The 15,529-nt window shown below is 39.9% G+C and overlaps 3 protein-coding genes across 3 annotated transcripts in view; 1 reads left to right on the top strand and 2 right to left on the bottom strand.

Annotated features, from left to right (window-relative positions):
• Nucleotides 1-44: 44 nt before the first annotated feature.
• emc3 (ER membrane protein complex subunit 3) lies at nucleotides 45-3,312 on the bottom strand. The gene is made up of 9 exons (XM_071512149.1): nucleotides 3,175-3,312; nucleotides 2,523-2,694; nucleotides 2,355-2,412; nucleotides 2,006-2,099; nucleotides 1,802-1,906; nucleotides 1,571-1,652; nucleotides 1,380-1,459; nucleotides 980-1,062; nucleotides 45-900 (listed from the first exon to the last, which is right to left on the bottom strand). Exons 2-9 carry the CDS (start codon nucleotides 2,675-2,677, stop codon nucleotides 772-774), a joined length of 786 nt encoding a protein of 261 aa, XP_071368250.1. The 5' UTR covers nucleotides 2,678-2,694; nucleotides 3,175-3,312; the 3' UTR covers nucleotides 45-771.
• Nucleotides 3,313-7,431: 4,119 nt separating this feature from the next.
• On the bottom strand, nucleotides 7,432-10,489 carry fkbp11 (FKBP prolyl isomerase 11). Its single transcript, XM_071512152.1, has 6 exons — nucleotides 10,153-10,489; nucleotides 9,944-10,006; nucleotides 8,206-8,293; nucleotides 8,025-8,058; nucleotides 7,789-7,859; nucleotides 7,432-7,670 (listed from the first exon to the last, which is right to left on the bottom strand). Exons 1-6 carry the CDS (start codon nucleotides 10,249-10,251, stop codon nucleotides 7,462-7,464), a joined length of 564 nt encoding a protein of 187 aa, XP_071368253.1. The 5' UTR covers nucleotides 10,252-10,489; the 3' UTR covers nucleotides 7,432-7,461.
• Nucleotides 10,490-14,704: 4,215 nt separating this feature from the next.
• LOC139638113 (ADP-ribosylation factor 3) overlaps nucleotides 14,705-15,529 on the top strand; it is a 3,111-nt gene continuing 2,286 nt past the window's right edge. Inside the window, exon 1 of the mRNA XM_071512146.1 lies at nucleotides 14,705-14,744. The gene's annotated coding sequence lies outside the window, so the exon portion shown is untranslated. The remainder of the gene's footprint in view (nucleotides 14,745-15,529) is intronic.

Genomic DNA, 15,529 nt, shown 5'->3' with positions numbered 1-15,529 from the left:
TGTAGGTGTGTTGTGGTGCATTGAAATAAATAAAACTGCACATCTAGTCAAAACAGGCTTTATACAAAACACAGGGAATAGTTACAAAATAAATTGTCTAAATAAATATTTCAAAAACACTAAATTCAAACCACACATGTTTTTTGCCAGAACCCAGTCAGTTTTAAATCTAGGTCCAACATCAGTCAAGCAGCTGATGTGAAACAGCTGCTGTATCTATGAAGTGACAGAGGAGTGATGAAAGTGGAATGAAATAAACATCTTTCACAACCACAGATCTGTAAAATGGTACCAATTGTGTCATGATATTTAAACAAGATGGTACATTTGATCAAGTAGATAACACCAATAGATCATGACTTCAGAAAAAAAACAAGTTCACATTCTATTACCTAATGACATGATAATAGTAATGATAGCATATAATTACAAGCTACTAATAATGCATTTCATTAAGCCAAAAGCCACTTAATTTTTTTCCCCAAATTTTCTCACTTGTCTCAAAAATGAAACAACAAAACTATACTTTCTAATTTGTAATAGACAGCAGCAGAACCAGTGTATTAGGTAATTTCAGGGAGTTAATTGAAAGCAGACAATGACAAAATGAAGCTACTAAATGTGAGAGGACAATGACCATACATAAGTGAATGTAAACTTTGCATAAGGTGAAGGGACTTGTCCCATCTCTACGTAATGAACCTAAAAAAAAATCCTCCCTGCAATGAACAAAAATCAAACTGAAGCTTCCCAGTAGAAATGAACAGGCAGTCAGAAGATGCCACTCGGCAGCTCCTTGCTAAACATCCCATCAAGGTCCAGCTCCCTGCTCATCAGCTCCTCCTCTACACTCTCCAGCGCCCACTGATGGTCGGTCAGCTCAAGTGCCTCCCACTCCGCCTGAAACCAATGAAAAAACCTCACATGAGCAAATGAGCGAAATCCAACCTCATTAATTAATTATATGGACACTTTATACCTTAAAAGCTTTATTTGTATCTGCAGGCATGGCCATGGCGGCGCCGCTCATCTGCTCCTGCATGATCCTGGACTGATCTGCACCTGTGGGGATGGCATCACATAGCTAACGCAATCAACATCTGGGAATGGAATATAAACAATGCTCTGAAGGTAAAACTGTTTCACTTTGAGTGCTGCCACTGATATGGCATTATAGAGTCTCAAACTAAAAGACTTCATCAATTTGTAAATATCATTGATCAGGACCAATCTGTATATACATTTTAGCTCAATGAATACAAGAATGGCTTTTCCCACGCTAACAAGAGTTGATGCAACACATGCAAACATTTTCATGTTCTATCCTCGCACTTTATATAATCTGATGCACCAAACAAATTGAAGACAGGTAAGATTACCATTATCTTGGCCCAGGATTAATGAGTACATGCTTCTCAGTCCAAACACGTTCAGGAAATACCACGATGCTGAGCTCACCCTAGAAGAAGAGTCAAACGGCAAAAGTGGGAGGGTCACACACGACTAGCTCAAACGTTTTGAGAATGTCTGATAATGAATATATCACAATAACTCTGTTTTATCGGTTTACCAGGAAGCATCCAGTGAGAGCAGCTCTATTCCTTGCTGCAGCATGGGCTTGAAGCGGAGAGTAAGAGGGAAGGGAACCTTGGCTGTGTGGGACAGAGAGTACAGAGAGAACTTTAAAGGAAGAGTTTCCATTTAAACAATATACTATCTGACAGCAGACCAAACCAGATGACATTTTTGCTCATGACACACTATACAAGGCACATGATCTGTAAGTGAGTGAGACCCTTACTTGTTACAAATCCTGAAAAGGTCCAATTGATCCAGCCTCCAATGAGGATCATGGGAAGCACATTGGTCACGTTGCCTTTCATCATGTCTGTCAGCATACTGGGATCTGAATAAATACACAATTAGCAGAAAAGATTATGGACTATTATGGCACAAAGGGTTGCAACATCCTGTGTATTGGTAAATTCTTAAACAAAAAGATTACCTGTCATTGGAGAGGGGGGAACAACCTTTCTTTTGGTCTTCTTGAAGAATCCATCTTCTTGATTATTGAAGTAGAACTTCCTCATCAAGAAAGACTAAAACACAGATAGAGCTTCAATAAAATTGTTTTACACAACCTAGTCCTTGCAGATAAAAGCTAAGACCAGTGGTTTTGTGTAGAGCGCTCATTTTGATATGCTTTGGAGAATAATTTGTGAACAACTTGGAAATATTAGGACTTTTGCGATTTAACTCATATGTTACAAACAATGTGATTTTTATTATACTATATACTCTAAATGAGTAAAATTTGAGCTGCAACACACAGATCCAAAAATACTATTCCCTACCTGTTTCGGAATGTATTTCCCATTCTCTCTCAGAATTCTGCTGCGGATCAGAACCTGGCTGGATTTTGAGATGGAACAAAACATGTTTATGCAAATGAATTGAAAGCCTTTTTCAAACACTGTGATCCACCACACTATCGGTCGCATGTATCTCGTAGATTATCATACCTGTCCGACACCTGTTCTAATGTCAGCTTCTTGTCACTTTGAAGCAGAATAGAAACATAATGTCGAATCACCCCAACCAGGAAGGTAATGAAGACAATGGGCAACACCACCCAGAGTCGAATATTGGAGTCCAGTAGAAGCTCCGGCTCAGCCATGTAGCCTGCTGGTCTGACTAATAAAGCAAAGACAACACAGCAAAGCAGGTATATGAGACAGAGCGTCCCAAATCTGGTAATACAACGTTCAGTACATAATAAGCACAATTGTCTAGCTTATTGTGCGTCCCTCCAATCCCTGTATCAGCGGCATGTGAGGCCTGCTGATTATGATGGTTTAGTAAATTACCAACAAGCAGTGTAACGTTATGCTAGCGCTGTTCATCACACGGTTGAAGTCAGAGGGATGGGCTGTTACTCTCAGCTAGCTAGTTAACGCTAGACAGCAAGGTTTATCTAACTAAACAGCTCATTTTAGCTCCATGCCACAAACTGGCAGATTTTGCTAGTTAGTTTAATAAGCCGGTAGTGTTACAATGCAGTAAACTATGTTACAGAATAGCTAAAGCTAGTGATCCGCTAATGTTAGCCAACAGGCTACGTTGCTTCCTTTACTGCTCAGGTCGCAGGTGTTGGAAGTTGGCGAGTCGTCTTACCACTGTAATCACAGATGTTTATGTCAGTCGTGAGAGACGCGAAACTGTTTCGCTATGTGAATTAGATCCTCTTGATATTGTTAATTAAACCACTAGCTTCAACAGATCGCATCCGCCACTACAGCCATTGCGCCGTGTTGACTCCAGGGGGAGAAATTGATGAGAGCAGGTTCTGTGAGCACATCCGCATCACACACACTGGGACTACAGCGACACCCGGTGGTGATGGATGGAATAGCCAGTGTTCCTCTGCCAATGGTTTCCAAAGTGGGGTCCACCGGGGGTCCTTGAGGGGGTTCCAGGAGGCCAACAGCAAAATGAGATGTAGTACTACCATACTATTATTTAACTGCCTGTAAGTTACCACAATGAGAGAATGTATAAAGATGACTATTGTGATCATGTGTTTCATAATTATGCTTTTAAACGACGGAAAAATCTGTCCAGTTGGTATGTCACCGCCTGGCAGGGAGACATTACATGAGCGCACACTAAGTATCCCCAGTATGCACTGTTGAAAAAGCTAGATGTAGCTAATTCAGGTTCAAGCACTGAGGATATTTTTGTGGGTTCAACTTTAAATTTATTTAAGTTACTTTATTTATATAGCCCTTCATCACAAGCATGTGTCAAAGGACTTTACAAAGAATGAGCCTACCTAGATCTAACTAATCAATACTCAATCACAGAACAAAATGATGTAATACAGTATGCAACAAAATAAAACACAAAGAAGCAAAACAAAGTACAGCAAACAAAATAGCATGTGGGGGATTTAAAACCACATCAGTGCCAGCACTGCGAGTGGAGATGAAGGAAATGCCATAAGATCTCAGAAGACAACAGTTAGCCTAGTTATGACATTTGGTTAATTTGCAAGGACACCAAACAAACCATTGCGCAGTAGCCATTACTGACCCCTGTGGGGAACATGAGAAAAAGCTAACAAAAGTTTTGTGAAGGAGATGGCAAGTGAGACTGGAACAATAAAGAGACCACTGTTGTCCTTCCAGCTATGCCACCCTGGCTGTTGCCACAAACACAAACAGTGATAAATACTGAAATGCTAAAGCTGAGAGATGAAGACAAGGTACAGAACATTGTGAAAATTATGAAATTATAGTGAGTGTTTACATTATAAATATTTTGTGGGTATATTTTTTGCAAACATACACAGATGGATCCAAAGATCCTAAGACAGGAAGAGTCTCTGCTGCTTTTGAAATAAAGGATTCACCAAGATTAGCCAATGGTCTGTCTGTGTTTTCCGATGAATTGAAGGCTATGCAGTTGCCTTGCAATGGAGGGAGCCAGGGGGACGTTCATCCTGAGAAGGTGGTCATTTGTTCTGATCTTTATGCAGCTTTAATGAGTTTGTAGTTTTTCACTTCAAGCAGTAGAATATTGGTTGAAATTTTAACGTCATTGTTTGGAATTCAAAGGGTGGGATTATGGATTTTATATGGATGAGCCCATGTAAGAATTAAAGGTAATATGGAGGCAGACAATGTGCAAAGCAGGCCTTAAATATAGATAATATTCAGCTTGATGTTAGAAAGTGATTCATTTTTTTTTAATTTATTGAATAACATTTTGTCCCAGCATGCCGAGCAGAGTGGGCACCAGGCCCAGACACACCAGGGGGAACACATCGTTCACCATTTTTCTGTCATGGTGTTTGCTGGATCAGGGAAATTACCTCCACCTCAAACTCAACAGCAGCATCACCTAGGACGCTCTGTATCTGTGTGTGTGTGTGTGTGTGTGTGTATATGTGTTCATGTTTAGTACATGGAAGCATAGGAGGGTATCATTTTTTTCCATATGCAAGGGAATAATGGCCTTGATTTTTTGCCTGAATGATAAAGAAACACAAACACATTCACAGTATTTTGAGAAGGCATTTCCTAGATTCCATCACAAAAATCTTTATAATAGTATTTTTTTTTAAGTGATTCATGATATTCAAAGTGAATCCTTCCTCCTTCCTCACAGTGGACCTTTGCTTATAACTTATCCTTCGCTTTGCTCCAGACCTGATAAGCACACATACATATACACATACATACATATGTCAATTTGTTACAGATATGGCAAGTTGACTTTGCGATCGCTCACTGTTTCTAGAAATTTTTCATTTAACAGATCCAAATAAATGTTCAATTATTGATCATCTGAGGAGGTGTTTTTTGGGTTTAGTACAGGATAATGTAGGCTAACTGTCTAGAGGTATGGTGCATAACTGTGTGGAGTGTGAAACTATGATCAGAAACCAAAATCCCATTACAAGTCATTGATTATCAGTTAAATAGAAATGAGACAAAGATGCTATTTTCTTTGCTACATATGGACTTCTGTTGGCTGGAGTCCCAGCCAACTTTGCTAGCCTATCTATAGGTCCTATCCATTGTACTTTATCTTGTTGCAAACATTGATAACTCAAAACTTGAGAGGAAAGAGGAAATGCGTACACAATTCCATAAGGTCAGTCAGACACAGCATTCATACAAATCCAATATAAAATCTAGCCTAACAGTAAAGAAAATGTCCTGGTTTCAAGCCTACATGTTCTACTCTTTTGCTAGAAGCTCTATATACAGTATACCTTCCACTTAAACCCATTTTCTCTTCCTTTGAAATCAGGATAAGTTGCAGAAGGAAGAGAAGAACAGTGCTGTCAACTTGCACAAGTTGAACCAGGGTGGTGGGCTCTGCTTGGCCAGACACGTGATGCTGAGCTGCACAGTGACATTACTGAGCTCAGTCAGGCCTTTGAGAGGCTGCTGGACTGCAAGGACAGTGTTATTAAGGTGACTTCATGCTCCAACTCCTGCTGGATTCCCAAATGAAAATTGCTTTTGATGGTGTTGTTTGCCTTGATACCAGTGTTTGAGTGTAAGTGTGTTGCACATGTGTCATTATAATCTCAATATCTCACTCCATCATTCCGTCTATTGCAGTGTTTGGTGAGTGAGCTAAATGAGGCGGAGCAGCAGTCGGCTCTCCTCTCTCACCAGCAGCGTGTGGAGCAGCTGCTGGCTCTGCAGAGGGGGAGGCTGCAGCAACAGTGGAGCTGAGTTCCAACAAACAACAAATGCATTTGAACCAATGATCAAAGATTTGACAGTAGAGTGCAACTTTGGTTCATCATGTCCTCAGAGTGAATTTCTTTGTCCCATATTGTTTTGTTTTGTCTGTCCTGTCACCTCCGGACAGGTCTCATGTAAGACATTCCAATCTCAGTGAGACGAACTTGTTTAAGCAGAGTGTTAAATCAAAGCTTCCACCTGAGAGCCAAGAGGGACGAGGTGACCCTGCAGACTGGCCAGCTCGAGGCCCAGAGAGGAGCCGGCTTACCAAGCTCGCCGTTCAGAGCGACGCTGCTGCCAACAAACTGCAGGGAGTTGCTGCTAAGGTGTTTATCTCTCCAAGTCATTTGTCTACTGTGGTAACACCAACACTGCCTTCCAAATTCTACAACATTTTCACTTGGCATCCATTCCTGTTTCTGTCTAGTGATATTTATCTGGTGTGATCCAGGGGGAGATTTTATGTCTCGCTGAGATGTGCTGCAAGAAAGAAAGAGTGTGAAAAAGTCCTGCTATTCGACACTTCCTCTTCCTAACTACGGAGGAACAAAGCCAGGAAAGATTGACTGCAACAGAGCCACCGTCTGAGGAACTAGCCAAGGTAGTTAGTGATTCTGCTTCAGTAAATGCGTAACGTACATGTAATATAACTGCTTAAAGTATGCTTTTTAATTGTCCAACACTTTAATCTTTGTGACTCTGCCTTTAGGCAATGCTGGACTACCCGGTTCTGGCAGCGCTACGTTAGGTTCTGCTGGACCGACGGTGTCTGGGGAGGAAGAAAAGGGTTCTGAAACGAGAGAACCGGCAGCTGCAAGTTCTTCTGTGTCAGCACCTGGGCGGTATTTCTGTCAGTGATGAAACCATCGCTGTGCCGGCACCTACTGACAGACAGCGCAAACATTGCACTGTCACTGAAGGTGCACACATAAAAAAAACAAACTGTAATAGAGACCAACAGTGGAAACAAAAAGCATGTCTGTTACTCGGCCACAGTATTGTCTATATGTGGACTTGAGAAAACACAGTTGAAGCGTAAAGAATGATGTCTATTGTATTTTCAAGAAACCCTTTACTCCTTGTCTTGATGCACCTGTTAAATGGCATGTATTAATATGAAATAAACAAAATGGACATTATAAAACACAAATACTTTTTTTTCTTTTTCATTTTATTTAAATAATTGTGTGCCTTGTACTCATTTCTTCTTGCTCTTCTTATCCTTTGCCTTCTTCTTGCCGGACTTCTGGTCGTTGGCCTTTTTGTAGAGGTAAAGTCCCACCATGCCCAGCAGAGTGGGCACCAGGCCCAGACACACCAGGGGGAACACATCATTCACCATTTTCTGCCATGGTGTTTGCTGGATCAGGGAAATTACCTCCACCTCAAACTCAAGAGCAGCATCACCTAGGACAGGACAAACCCTTGATCACGCTCTGTATCTGTGTGTGTGTATCTGTGTGTGTGTGTGTGTGTGTGTGTGTGTGTGTGTGTGTGTGTGTATATGTATGTTTGTGTTTAGTACCTGGAATCGTAGGAAGGTATCCTTTTTTTCCATATGCAAGGTGTGGTGGAATAGTGGTCTTGATTTTTTGCCTGAATGATAAAGACACACAAACACATTCACAGTATATTGAGAAAGCATTTCCTAGATTCCATCACACAAATCTTTATCATAGTATTTTTTAAGTGATTCACGATATTCACAGTGTATCTGTTGCTCCACCTTTTCCTCACAGTGGACCTTTACTTTTAACTTACCCTTCACAAACACCGACCAAGCTTTGCTCCAGACCTGATAAGAAAATCACATGTAGAAAGTCAATGAGCAAAGCAAGCACACATACCTGGCGTGCACACTGGCTGGAGTTAGCTCCTATATGTAACCTGACCTAAAAGACGCTGATTGAGCAACACAGCCTGCACAAAACTGTAGATTTACCAGGAATAACCGTCCTCTTCCCCAGCTCGACAACAAGAGGCTCCCGGGACAGCGATGAGTCTATCACCTTCCCATCCATCAGTTTACCCTGGTCAGCACAACATTAGACAAGAGGCATAAACTGATTAAATGAATTCTGTCAAAGAAAAATATTCAGAGCCAGTTCACAGCTTGACAAGTTGAATGTATTTTAATTGCAGATTACTGGAGGGGTCATCCACAGTTAGTTGGTGCATACTTGAGAGGGGTGGGGCTAAATTATTTGATATATTTTTATTCAATGAAATGAGATAATAAATAATTACTATATATTTTAGTAGAAATAGAAGAAAACCTGAAACTTTTTGTGATTTTGCCATATTTTGTACCTTAATAGGGCAACATATCCTGGGAGATACACTATAAAATCTAAAATAAACACAATATTAGATTTTTTTTAAAATTTTTGTTAATTATTTAAGGCCAAAGCTAAAAACAAACTACTTTTCATTACATATTTTACTATTGCACCTGCTTATGGGCTAAATAAAAACACTTCAATTCATAAAATTGTGATTTTTTTTAAATAATAATTTTGAACATTAACTTTTGTTGAGACTGGCTGCATACTACCAGTGGTGGAAAGTAACTAATTACATTTACTCAAGTACTGTACTTAAGTACAATTTTGAGGTATTTGTACTTTACTTGAGCATTTCCATTTTATGCTACTTTGTACTTTGTACTCCACTACATTTTAGAGGGAAATATTGTACTTTTTACTCCATTACATTTATTTCACAGCTATAGTTACTAGTTACTTTTCAGATCAATATTTTATATTTAAAACATTTGATCATCTTTATAAAATAACTATAAAATAGTTGTTGTTAATTGTTATAGATTAGACTACCCAAAAGTATAGCTAAATTGTTAAGATTAGCGTCACGTTGACAACTTTAAAATGCTGCTTACATGTACATGTATGTCAATAAATCAGTATTAATATTCCAATAATTTATGAAAAATATAACTCTCTAAATGGGGACAGTTTGCATAATGAGTATGTTTACTTTGATACTCTAAGTACATTTTGCTGCCAATACTTACATACTTTTACTTAAGTAAGATTTTGAATGCAGGACTTTTACTTGTAATTGAGTATCTTTACATTGTTGTATTGCTACTTTTACTTAAGTAAAAGATCTCAGTACTTCTTCCACCACTGCATACTAGCCTACAGGTCCACAGTGGCAGAAACATCCAGCAGCCTATCCAGTTGAACTGGGCGGGTGAACTGCTGACTGCTGCCTAGTCCTGACAGAGCCGGACTGCTGACGTGTTGCACCTCCCATCACTCTGCATAGTAGCATGTCTGGCACGCCGAGGAGAGGCGAGGTTACCACACACGAGACGAAGCAACAGAAACCAAACTCACAGAAACAACTTCATAATCTGTGGCATTTTCACACAGAAGGCTTTTAGTTAGCTGCTGACATTTGAGCCTTTAAGTTATTCATAAGTTTCACTGTAAGTAAATGCACACAACACAGCGGTATGTCCACATGGTGCAGGCAGGCAGACGGTGCCACATAGACAACAACTGCGTTCGTCAGCAGCCGGGCAGGTTTCACTGCAAATGATAGTAACAACAGGATAGCCAGATGTTTTTTTGTATCCTTTGCAACGTTCAACGGGACACTACATCTAGTCGGAGTGTGCAATGAAGAAGTGATTCGCGCGCCTCTCTTTCCCTTACCGTGTAGTGGATTTGCAGTGTGTCTCCCATTTCGGAGAGTACAGAGCAAGTTTCGGGTTTCACCTTGAGACAAAAAAAAAAAGTTAAATCAGTTGGACATTGTTGCATGAATACATCGACAGTTTTGACAGTGGGTGCTACATTGTGTTATAGCTGTAACTGTGCAGTCGGGCTGCGTTACATGCTTACAAATGTGTCCCACCACTCACCAAGGTCTCCACCAGCAGTTCCTCGATTGCATTTTGTTCGTCTTGTGCGAGAACACAAGTGAAAGCCGCTAGCACCAGCAGAATCGCCCCAGTCTTCATCGTAAAGGCGAACTTCTGGGAAAAAAATCACTAGGGTCCAACTTCCGTCCGCTCTTCTCGCTCCAGCACGAGTCGACAGGGGGAATAATGCACCGAGCAGCCAGCCGGTCAAAAGTAGCTCAGCGCCAGGTAATGCTGATGTGTTATTAAACAGTAGTGATAAGGGCTAGGCGGCCGTGGACGTTGTCCCAACACCTGGAGCGCCCCGAAGTGCCCGCCTCAAGCATCCCATAAGTCTGTCTGTGGTGGGTGGGGAGCGGAAGCGTTGCTCCTCAGAGCCGCTGGAGGGCGGTGCAGTCTGTCTTCTGCAAGGCCCGAGCTCGACGGGTGGAGACCGGGACACCCATGGTACTGTAGACCAATGGTTCTCAACGTGGGGTCCGGGGACCACCAGGGGTCCTTGAGGGGGTTCCAGGGGGTCCCCAGCAAATTGATGAATTGTTAAACTTCACCATGATATCATTTACAAGAAGTTAACACAGTTACAGAATGTAGAAGAATGACTATCATATTTTCACTGTTATCTTTGCCTACAACACAGATAGTCATAGAATTCTGGACAAAATCATATCTAACAATAAAAATATTCTCAGATTTGGGTCCGAGAAACAAATGGGGGTCCATGGCCCTAATGTATACTAACTTAGGGGTCCTTGATATGAAAAAAGGTTGAGAATCACTACCCATAGACATTGTTTAAAGGGAAGTTGTGCTGTATTGTTGCCACGTTGCTATTCCCACGCTTTATCAGAAGTGTTGGCTGCAGATATGTTGAATATCACAGATTTATATGGAGTGCAGTTCCAACCCGGAAGCGAGGGATTGTCACCAGATCTTAGGAATCCCACTTTTTTTTATTTTTTTTTATTTATTTTTTTTTATTTCTATCATCAGCATCAGATATACAAAGTTATCCAAAAGCATAAATGGAGTAACAGAACAGTAATAACGAATAACAGACATTAAACTATACAACGCCAGGGGTTACAAACAAAGTTTGACACAAAAAGATACAAAATGAAAATAGTGCAATACAAATTATATTAAGATGTTAAATTTGGAGCACAAACTTAAAGTTTTCACAGCTTTACTATTGCATGAGGTAGATAATGTTCTAATATAGGACTCTGCTTCTTTTTTAAAGGTATAGAAAAAGGGTTTAGTTTATGGATATAAAACTTGGCCAGCAATATGATGAGATTACACAGAAAAAATTCATTATCCAATTCTTTCCTGTAATTTGTAAAACCAAACAATACATCCTTCAGGCAAAGTACAAAAGCATCATAAATAGAGTCCAGTATAAAACGACAGATGCCTTGCCACAGACTCTGAGTATGATCACAAAACCAAAACAAATGGAAGACAGTCTCTGGATGTAGGTTACAAAAAGTGCAGGTTACATCAATATCCTTCTTGAATCTCACCAAAAATGACTTAACAGGATAATATCGATGAATGATCTTAAAAGAAATCTCTTTCACTTTGTTAACCAGTAGATATCTGTTAGGAAGAGACCATATCTTTTTCCATCATATGTCCTGAACAAGCTTATTCCAGGTTGTAATTACATATGGGACAGAGACACATTCAGTTTGGAATAAGGTGCGGATTTTTCTGTTATTTTTACAGGAAGCAGGTAGAAAACATAATTTTCCTATAGGTGTGTCAACTGGATCAAGCGAAGGTGTCACATCAGAAGGTGCTTAGGAATCCCACTTTTCCCTCACCTCTGACTCAGCCTGTCATCACTTTTTCTGAGTGTCAGTGAAATTGCTGTCATTTACATAACTTTATATTTCCATTGTCAAACAACTGCAAAGCCATGACAGTGGCTTGTTTCAGGCTCACAAAATGCTAACAGGCCAGGAATTACGTTGAATTGGTGTGATCTCAAAAAGATAAAATAATAGTGAACCAGTTAAGGTTAGCACCCGGTAATTCTGTGAACTTTTGTACAACCAGTTTTGCAAATGCCAAAAAGTTGCTGTGCACATTTCTGCACTACAAAGACACAAAACTGTCCCAAAACAGCCTGAGAAATATTATTTGTACATCATATTAACCAGCTATCATTAGCTGTAGTTAGCCAGTACAAATTTCAGTGGTTGAATACAAGTTGATTTTAATGGTCATTCATTTGTTTCTCAAAAATAATAGAATATGCAATAGAGGACAAGACAAAGGTGCCATAGTGTTGGACTGAGGATGGGAAGATGCGTGAATTTTAACACTGAATGTGGAATCTCTTTAGTGTGTCTGCCTTCCCTTTCTTTCCAATCACATCCTTCCCCTCCATCCCTTTCTATATGGTCACATACCCAACATGTCACCATAATAGGTCTTTCTCTCTCCCTCTCTCTTTATCACAGAGTCTGTGAGTGTTGCAAGGTAATGCTAGCAAGGACTAGACATATCTCTCTCTCTCTCTCTCTCTCTCTCTCTCTCTCTGGTCTCCCTCTCAAATCTCAACCAGAGAGTCATGTGCCTGCCAAATTGATAGATGGTAGTGTGACTAATTAGGTTAATCCTAAATCTGTTGGATTAGGGAAAGGAACAGCATTTATACCCGAGCAGGGAGTTTATCCAACCTCCTCAGGTCTTTTATCCTCATAAATCACTCCCACTTTCACTAACCTTGCCCACAACAATGTGTATGTGTGTGCGTGCGTGTGTGTGTAAAAAAGAGACAGTAAGAGTGTCCCAATCAAAGTCCGTTTATTGGCTGGTAAAAGAACCAAAGCTATAGACTGGTCAAAGCAGCTGGCAGAGGTCCATGCCAGGCTGCTTGCCAAGCTCACTGTTGTGCCGTGTTGCTTACTCATGTCCTAACCTGAATCAATGACCCAACTTTGTATTCCTCACAAAGCCCTGGGTTATGTGCTCCATCCAAATGAGACTGTAAAAGGACACACTTACAGGAATGAAAAAATCCCTATAGGATATTAATATAGGTATGTGATCAAGATGTTGACAAGACAGCAATATTTTTAACTATGATTTGGCTTCTTGGTCTTGTTAAGCTACTGCATCAAATGCTGTCAGTTTATATGTGTAGGCTAGATTAAAAAATGGAAAGACTAGCTGGTGAACATGATCCCTCTTTGTGAATCACATGACATAAAAACTTTATAAATAGTGAAGTCTCCACCACTTATGCACTATGAAGCATTTCCATCAGCATATTCTCATTCAGTTGATACTGATGCCTCAATTTTTGGATGTATTCATCCATTTAAAAACTTAACTCTGCTTCCCAACTGTCGTTGGAGATTATTGAAAATTATGCAACGCTGATGGCCATTTCAGCATTTCCTGATAACCTCAAAGCTTCACATATAGCAAGAAACTTAATGGAAGTCAGTGTCAGTGTAATTCAATTTATTTTTCATGTTTTTACACTTTCTGTTTATTTCCAGTTAACACATCACACCTGAACTTGGTTATTATTAGCCTCTACAATACTTAAATCCTTTCAGTGCAGCAGGTTTGCAGCTTTTGAATCACCTCTTGAAAGCCTCTTCAGCTGGTTTGCAGCGTTTTAATCAGAGGACCTGGTATGTCCATCACCATCTAGTATGGTGACTGTTCTATGTGAGTGAGCTTGTTCTTAAAATTCATTTAAATATATCCTATTAGCCATTACAATACATTAATTGAAGAATTTTGAAAAAAAAAAAAGAAAATCAAATAATGTAATGTAATATAAATTATTTGATTTTTTTTTTTTTAAATATGTATTAATTTAATGCCTAATTATTTAAATAATTAGAAAAAAAATGTGTTGATACATATAGCACATTTGAAGCCAAATTTCTTAGGCTAATATGGGAACTTTAATAATTGGAGTAGCTTACCTGTTTGCAGCAGGTACACAACCGTTTTGATGATTTATCTGTTGCTTAGACAATGAAAAATAAATATTTTCAAGCATGTATTATGTTACACATTATGTTAAACATTTATTATGCTTTATCTAAGCCTATATTAGACTGACATTATAACATACTTCTCCTACTGTCTATTGAACCAAAGCCGGTTGTTCTAACCTCCTTACAATAGGATTGTCTCATCAAAATTCTGGGCTTTAATTTACTATCGCGAGATTTCATTTACTGCTGAGTTGTCCTCCGGAAAATATCGTGAGACATTTGTATGGGACTTCTCAGCAAAGGTAAGTGAGGATGCTGACACCATCAAGCCGAAAATATGTAGGTTATAGTAGCTGATAAAAGCCGTGTTTGGTGTTTATTTCCTCGGCGTGGTCCTCCCGTGTGCCGGCCGGGCTCGCTGCAGCAGCAGGTCGCATGTTGGGACAGGATGCAGCTGAGGGATGAGCGGATGAATGGGTGGACCGTGACAGCAGATGCTCGCTATGTCTCGTCAATTTGGCGATGAGAGCTAGTATATGCTAGGTTGAAAAACGTGTTTCTACCAGATCTGATAGTAAGGAAGTGAACAGGCGCGGTATAGCTGGAATTACCTGTAAATCTGTAAGTGGAGAGATGAGCGGGCCGATGTTAACGGCTAATAACGTTTAGGGGATCCCTAGCTTTACCGGCTAACGTTACCTGACTTAGCTAGGTCTAGAGCTACATGAACATGTTAGATTGCCGTATCGTGGGCCTTCTCTTAAACTACCGTTTTAAAGAGCAGGTATCCCCCCCCCAGCTGGGTGAAGGACCGTGAGACGGACAGTGTCAGTGTGTCGCCCCCCTTCAGCACCATGGACAGGGCTTCACATGGCTGGTAGCCTCATGTCTGCTGCTGCTGCCCTCATGGCCTTTTATTTATTTATTTTAGACATTTCTTACTGTTGTTTTTTCAACAGTGGGTTGATGAAATCAATAGGCTTTCATGTTAAGGACTTGACTACAGCTATATCAATATGGATACTCTCTCCCCTATAGGCCTACTGCAAAAATCTTTTTACATTTCAGAGTATGTTTAGACATAATATGGTTCAGAATACACAAAATTGTCCAAAAATGTATTTGTATTTGTACATTTAAATGACACAAAATGATAGAACAAATACTGTAGTTTTAACACAACAGTGTGTATTCTTTGCAAAAGTAACATTTCTGTTTTCAGCACAATATACGGTAATAACAACATGTCTTATGTGGAAAAGTAACACAATTGTGAAGCTGTCTCATTTAGAGAGTATTTTGGACACTAGAGTTAGGGTTAGATACAATTTGTTCCTACCCTCTGTTGACAACAGTATCTGCAAGTATATCCAAAATATACTGTACATTTTGGCCATTCACAATAT

The sequence above is a fragment of the Centroberyx affinis genome, unplaced genomic scaffold (assembly GCF_046629955.1).
Source record: "Centroberyx affinis isolate AG114_WGS23_722 - 3 ecotype Tasmania unplaced genomic scaffold, CSIRO-AGI_Caff_v1 ptg006123l_1, whole genome shotgun sequence".
Taxonomy (NCBI): domain Eukaryota; kingdom Metazoa; phylum Chordata; class Actinopteri; order Beryciformes; family Berycidae; genus Centroberyx; species Centroberyx affinis.
Note: the sequence above shows the minus strand (reverse complement) of the source record. Positions and strands in the feature narration are given on the sequence as shown.

Coding starts and splice junctions, on each gene's coding strand:
- emc3 (XM_071512149.1), bottom strand. CDS start 2,677: ATGGCTGAGCCGGAGCTTCTACTGGACTCCAATATTCGACTCTGGGTG. Junction 1,907..2,005: donor TCCCCCCTCTCCAATGACAG/GTAATCTTTTTG, acceptor GTATTTATTCAG/ATCCCAGTATGCTGACAGAC. Junction 1,653..1,801: donor CTTTTCAGGATTTGTAACAA/GTAAGGGTCTCA, acceptor TGTCCCACACAG/CCAAGGTTCCCTTCCCTCTT.
- fkbp11 (XM_071512152.1), bottom strand. CDS start 10,251: ATGAAGACTGGGGCGATTCTGCTGGTGCTAGCGGCTTTCACTTGTGTT. Junction 10,007..10,152: donor AACTGCTGGTGGAGACCTTG/GTGAGTGGTGGG, acceptor TTTTGTCTCAAG/GTGAAACCCGAAACTTGCTC. Junction 7,860..8,024: donor TTGGTCGGTGTTTGTGAAGG/GTAAGTTAAAAG, acceptor TTTATCATTCAG/GCAAAAAATCAAGACCACTA.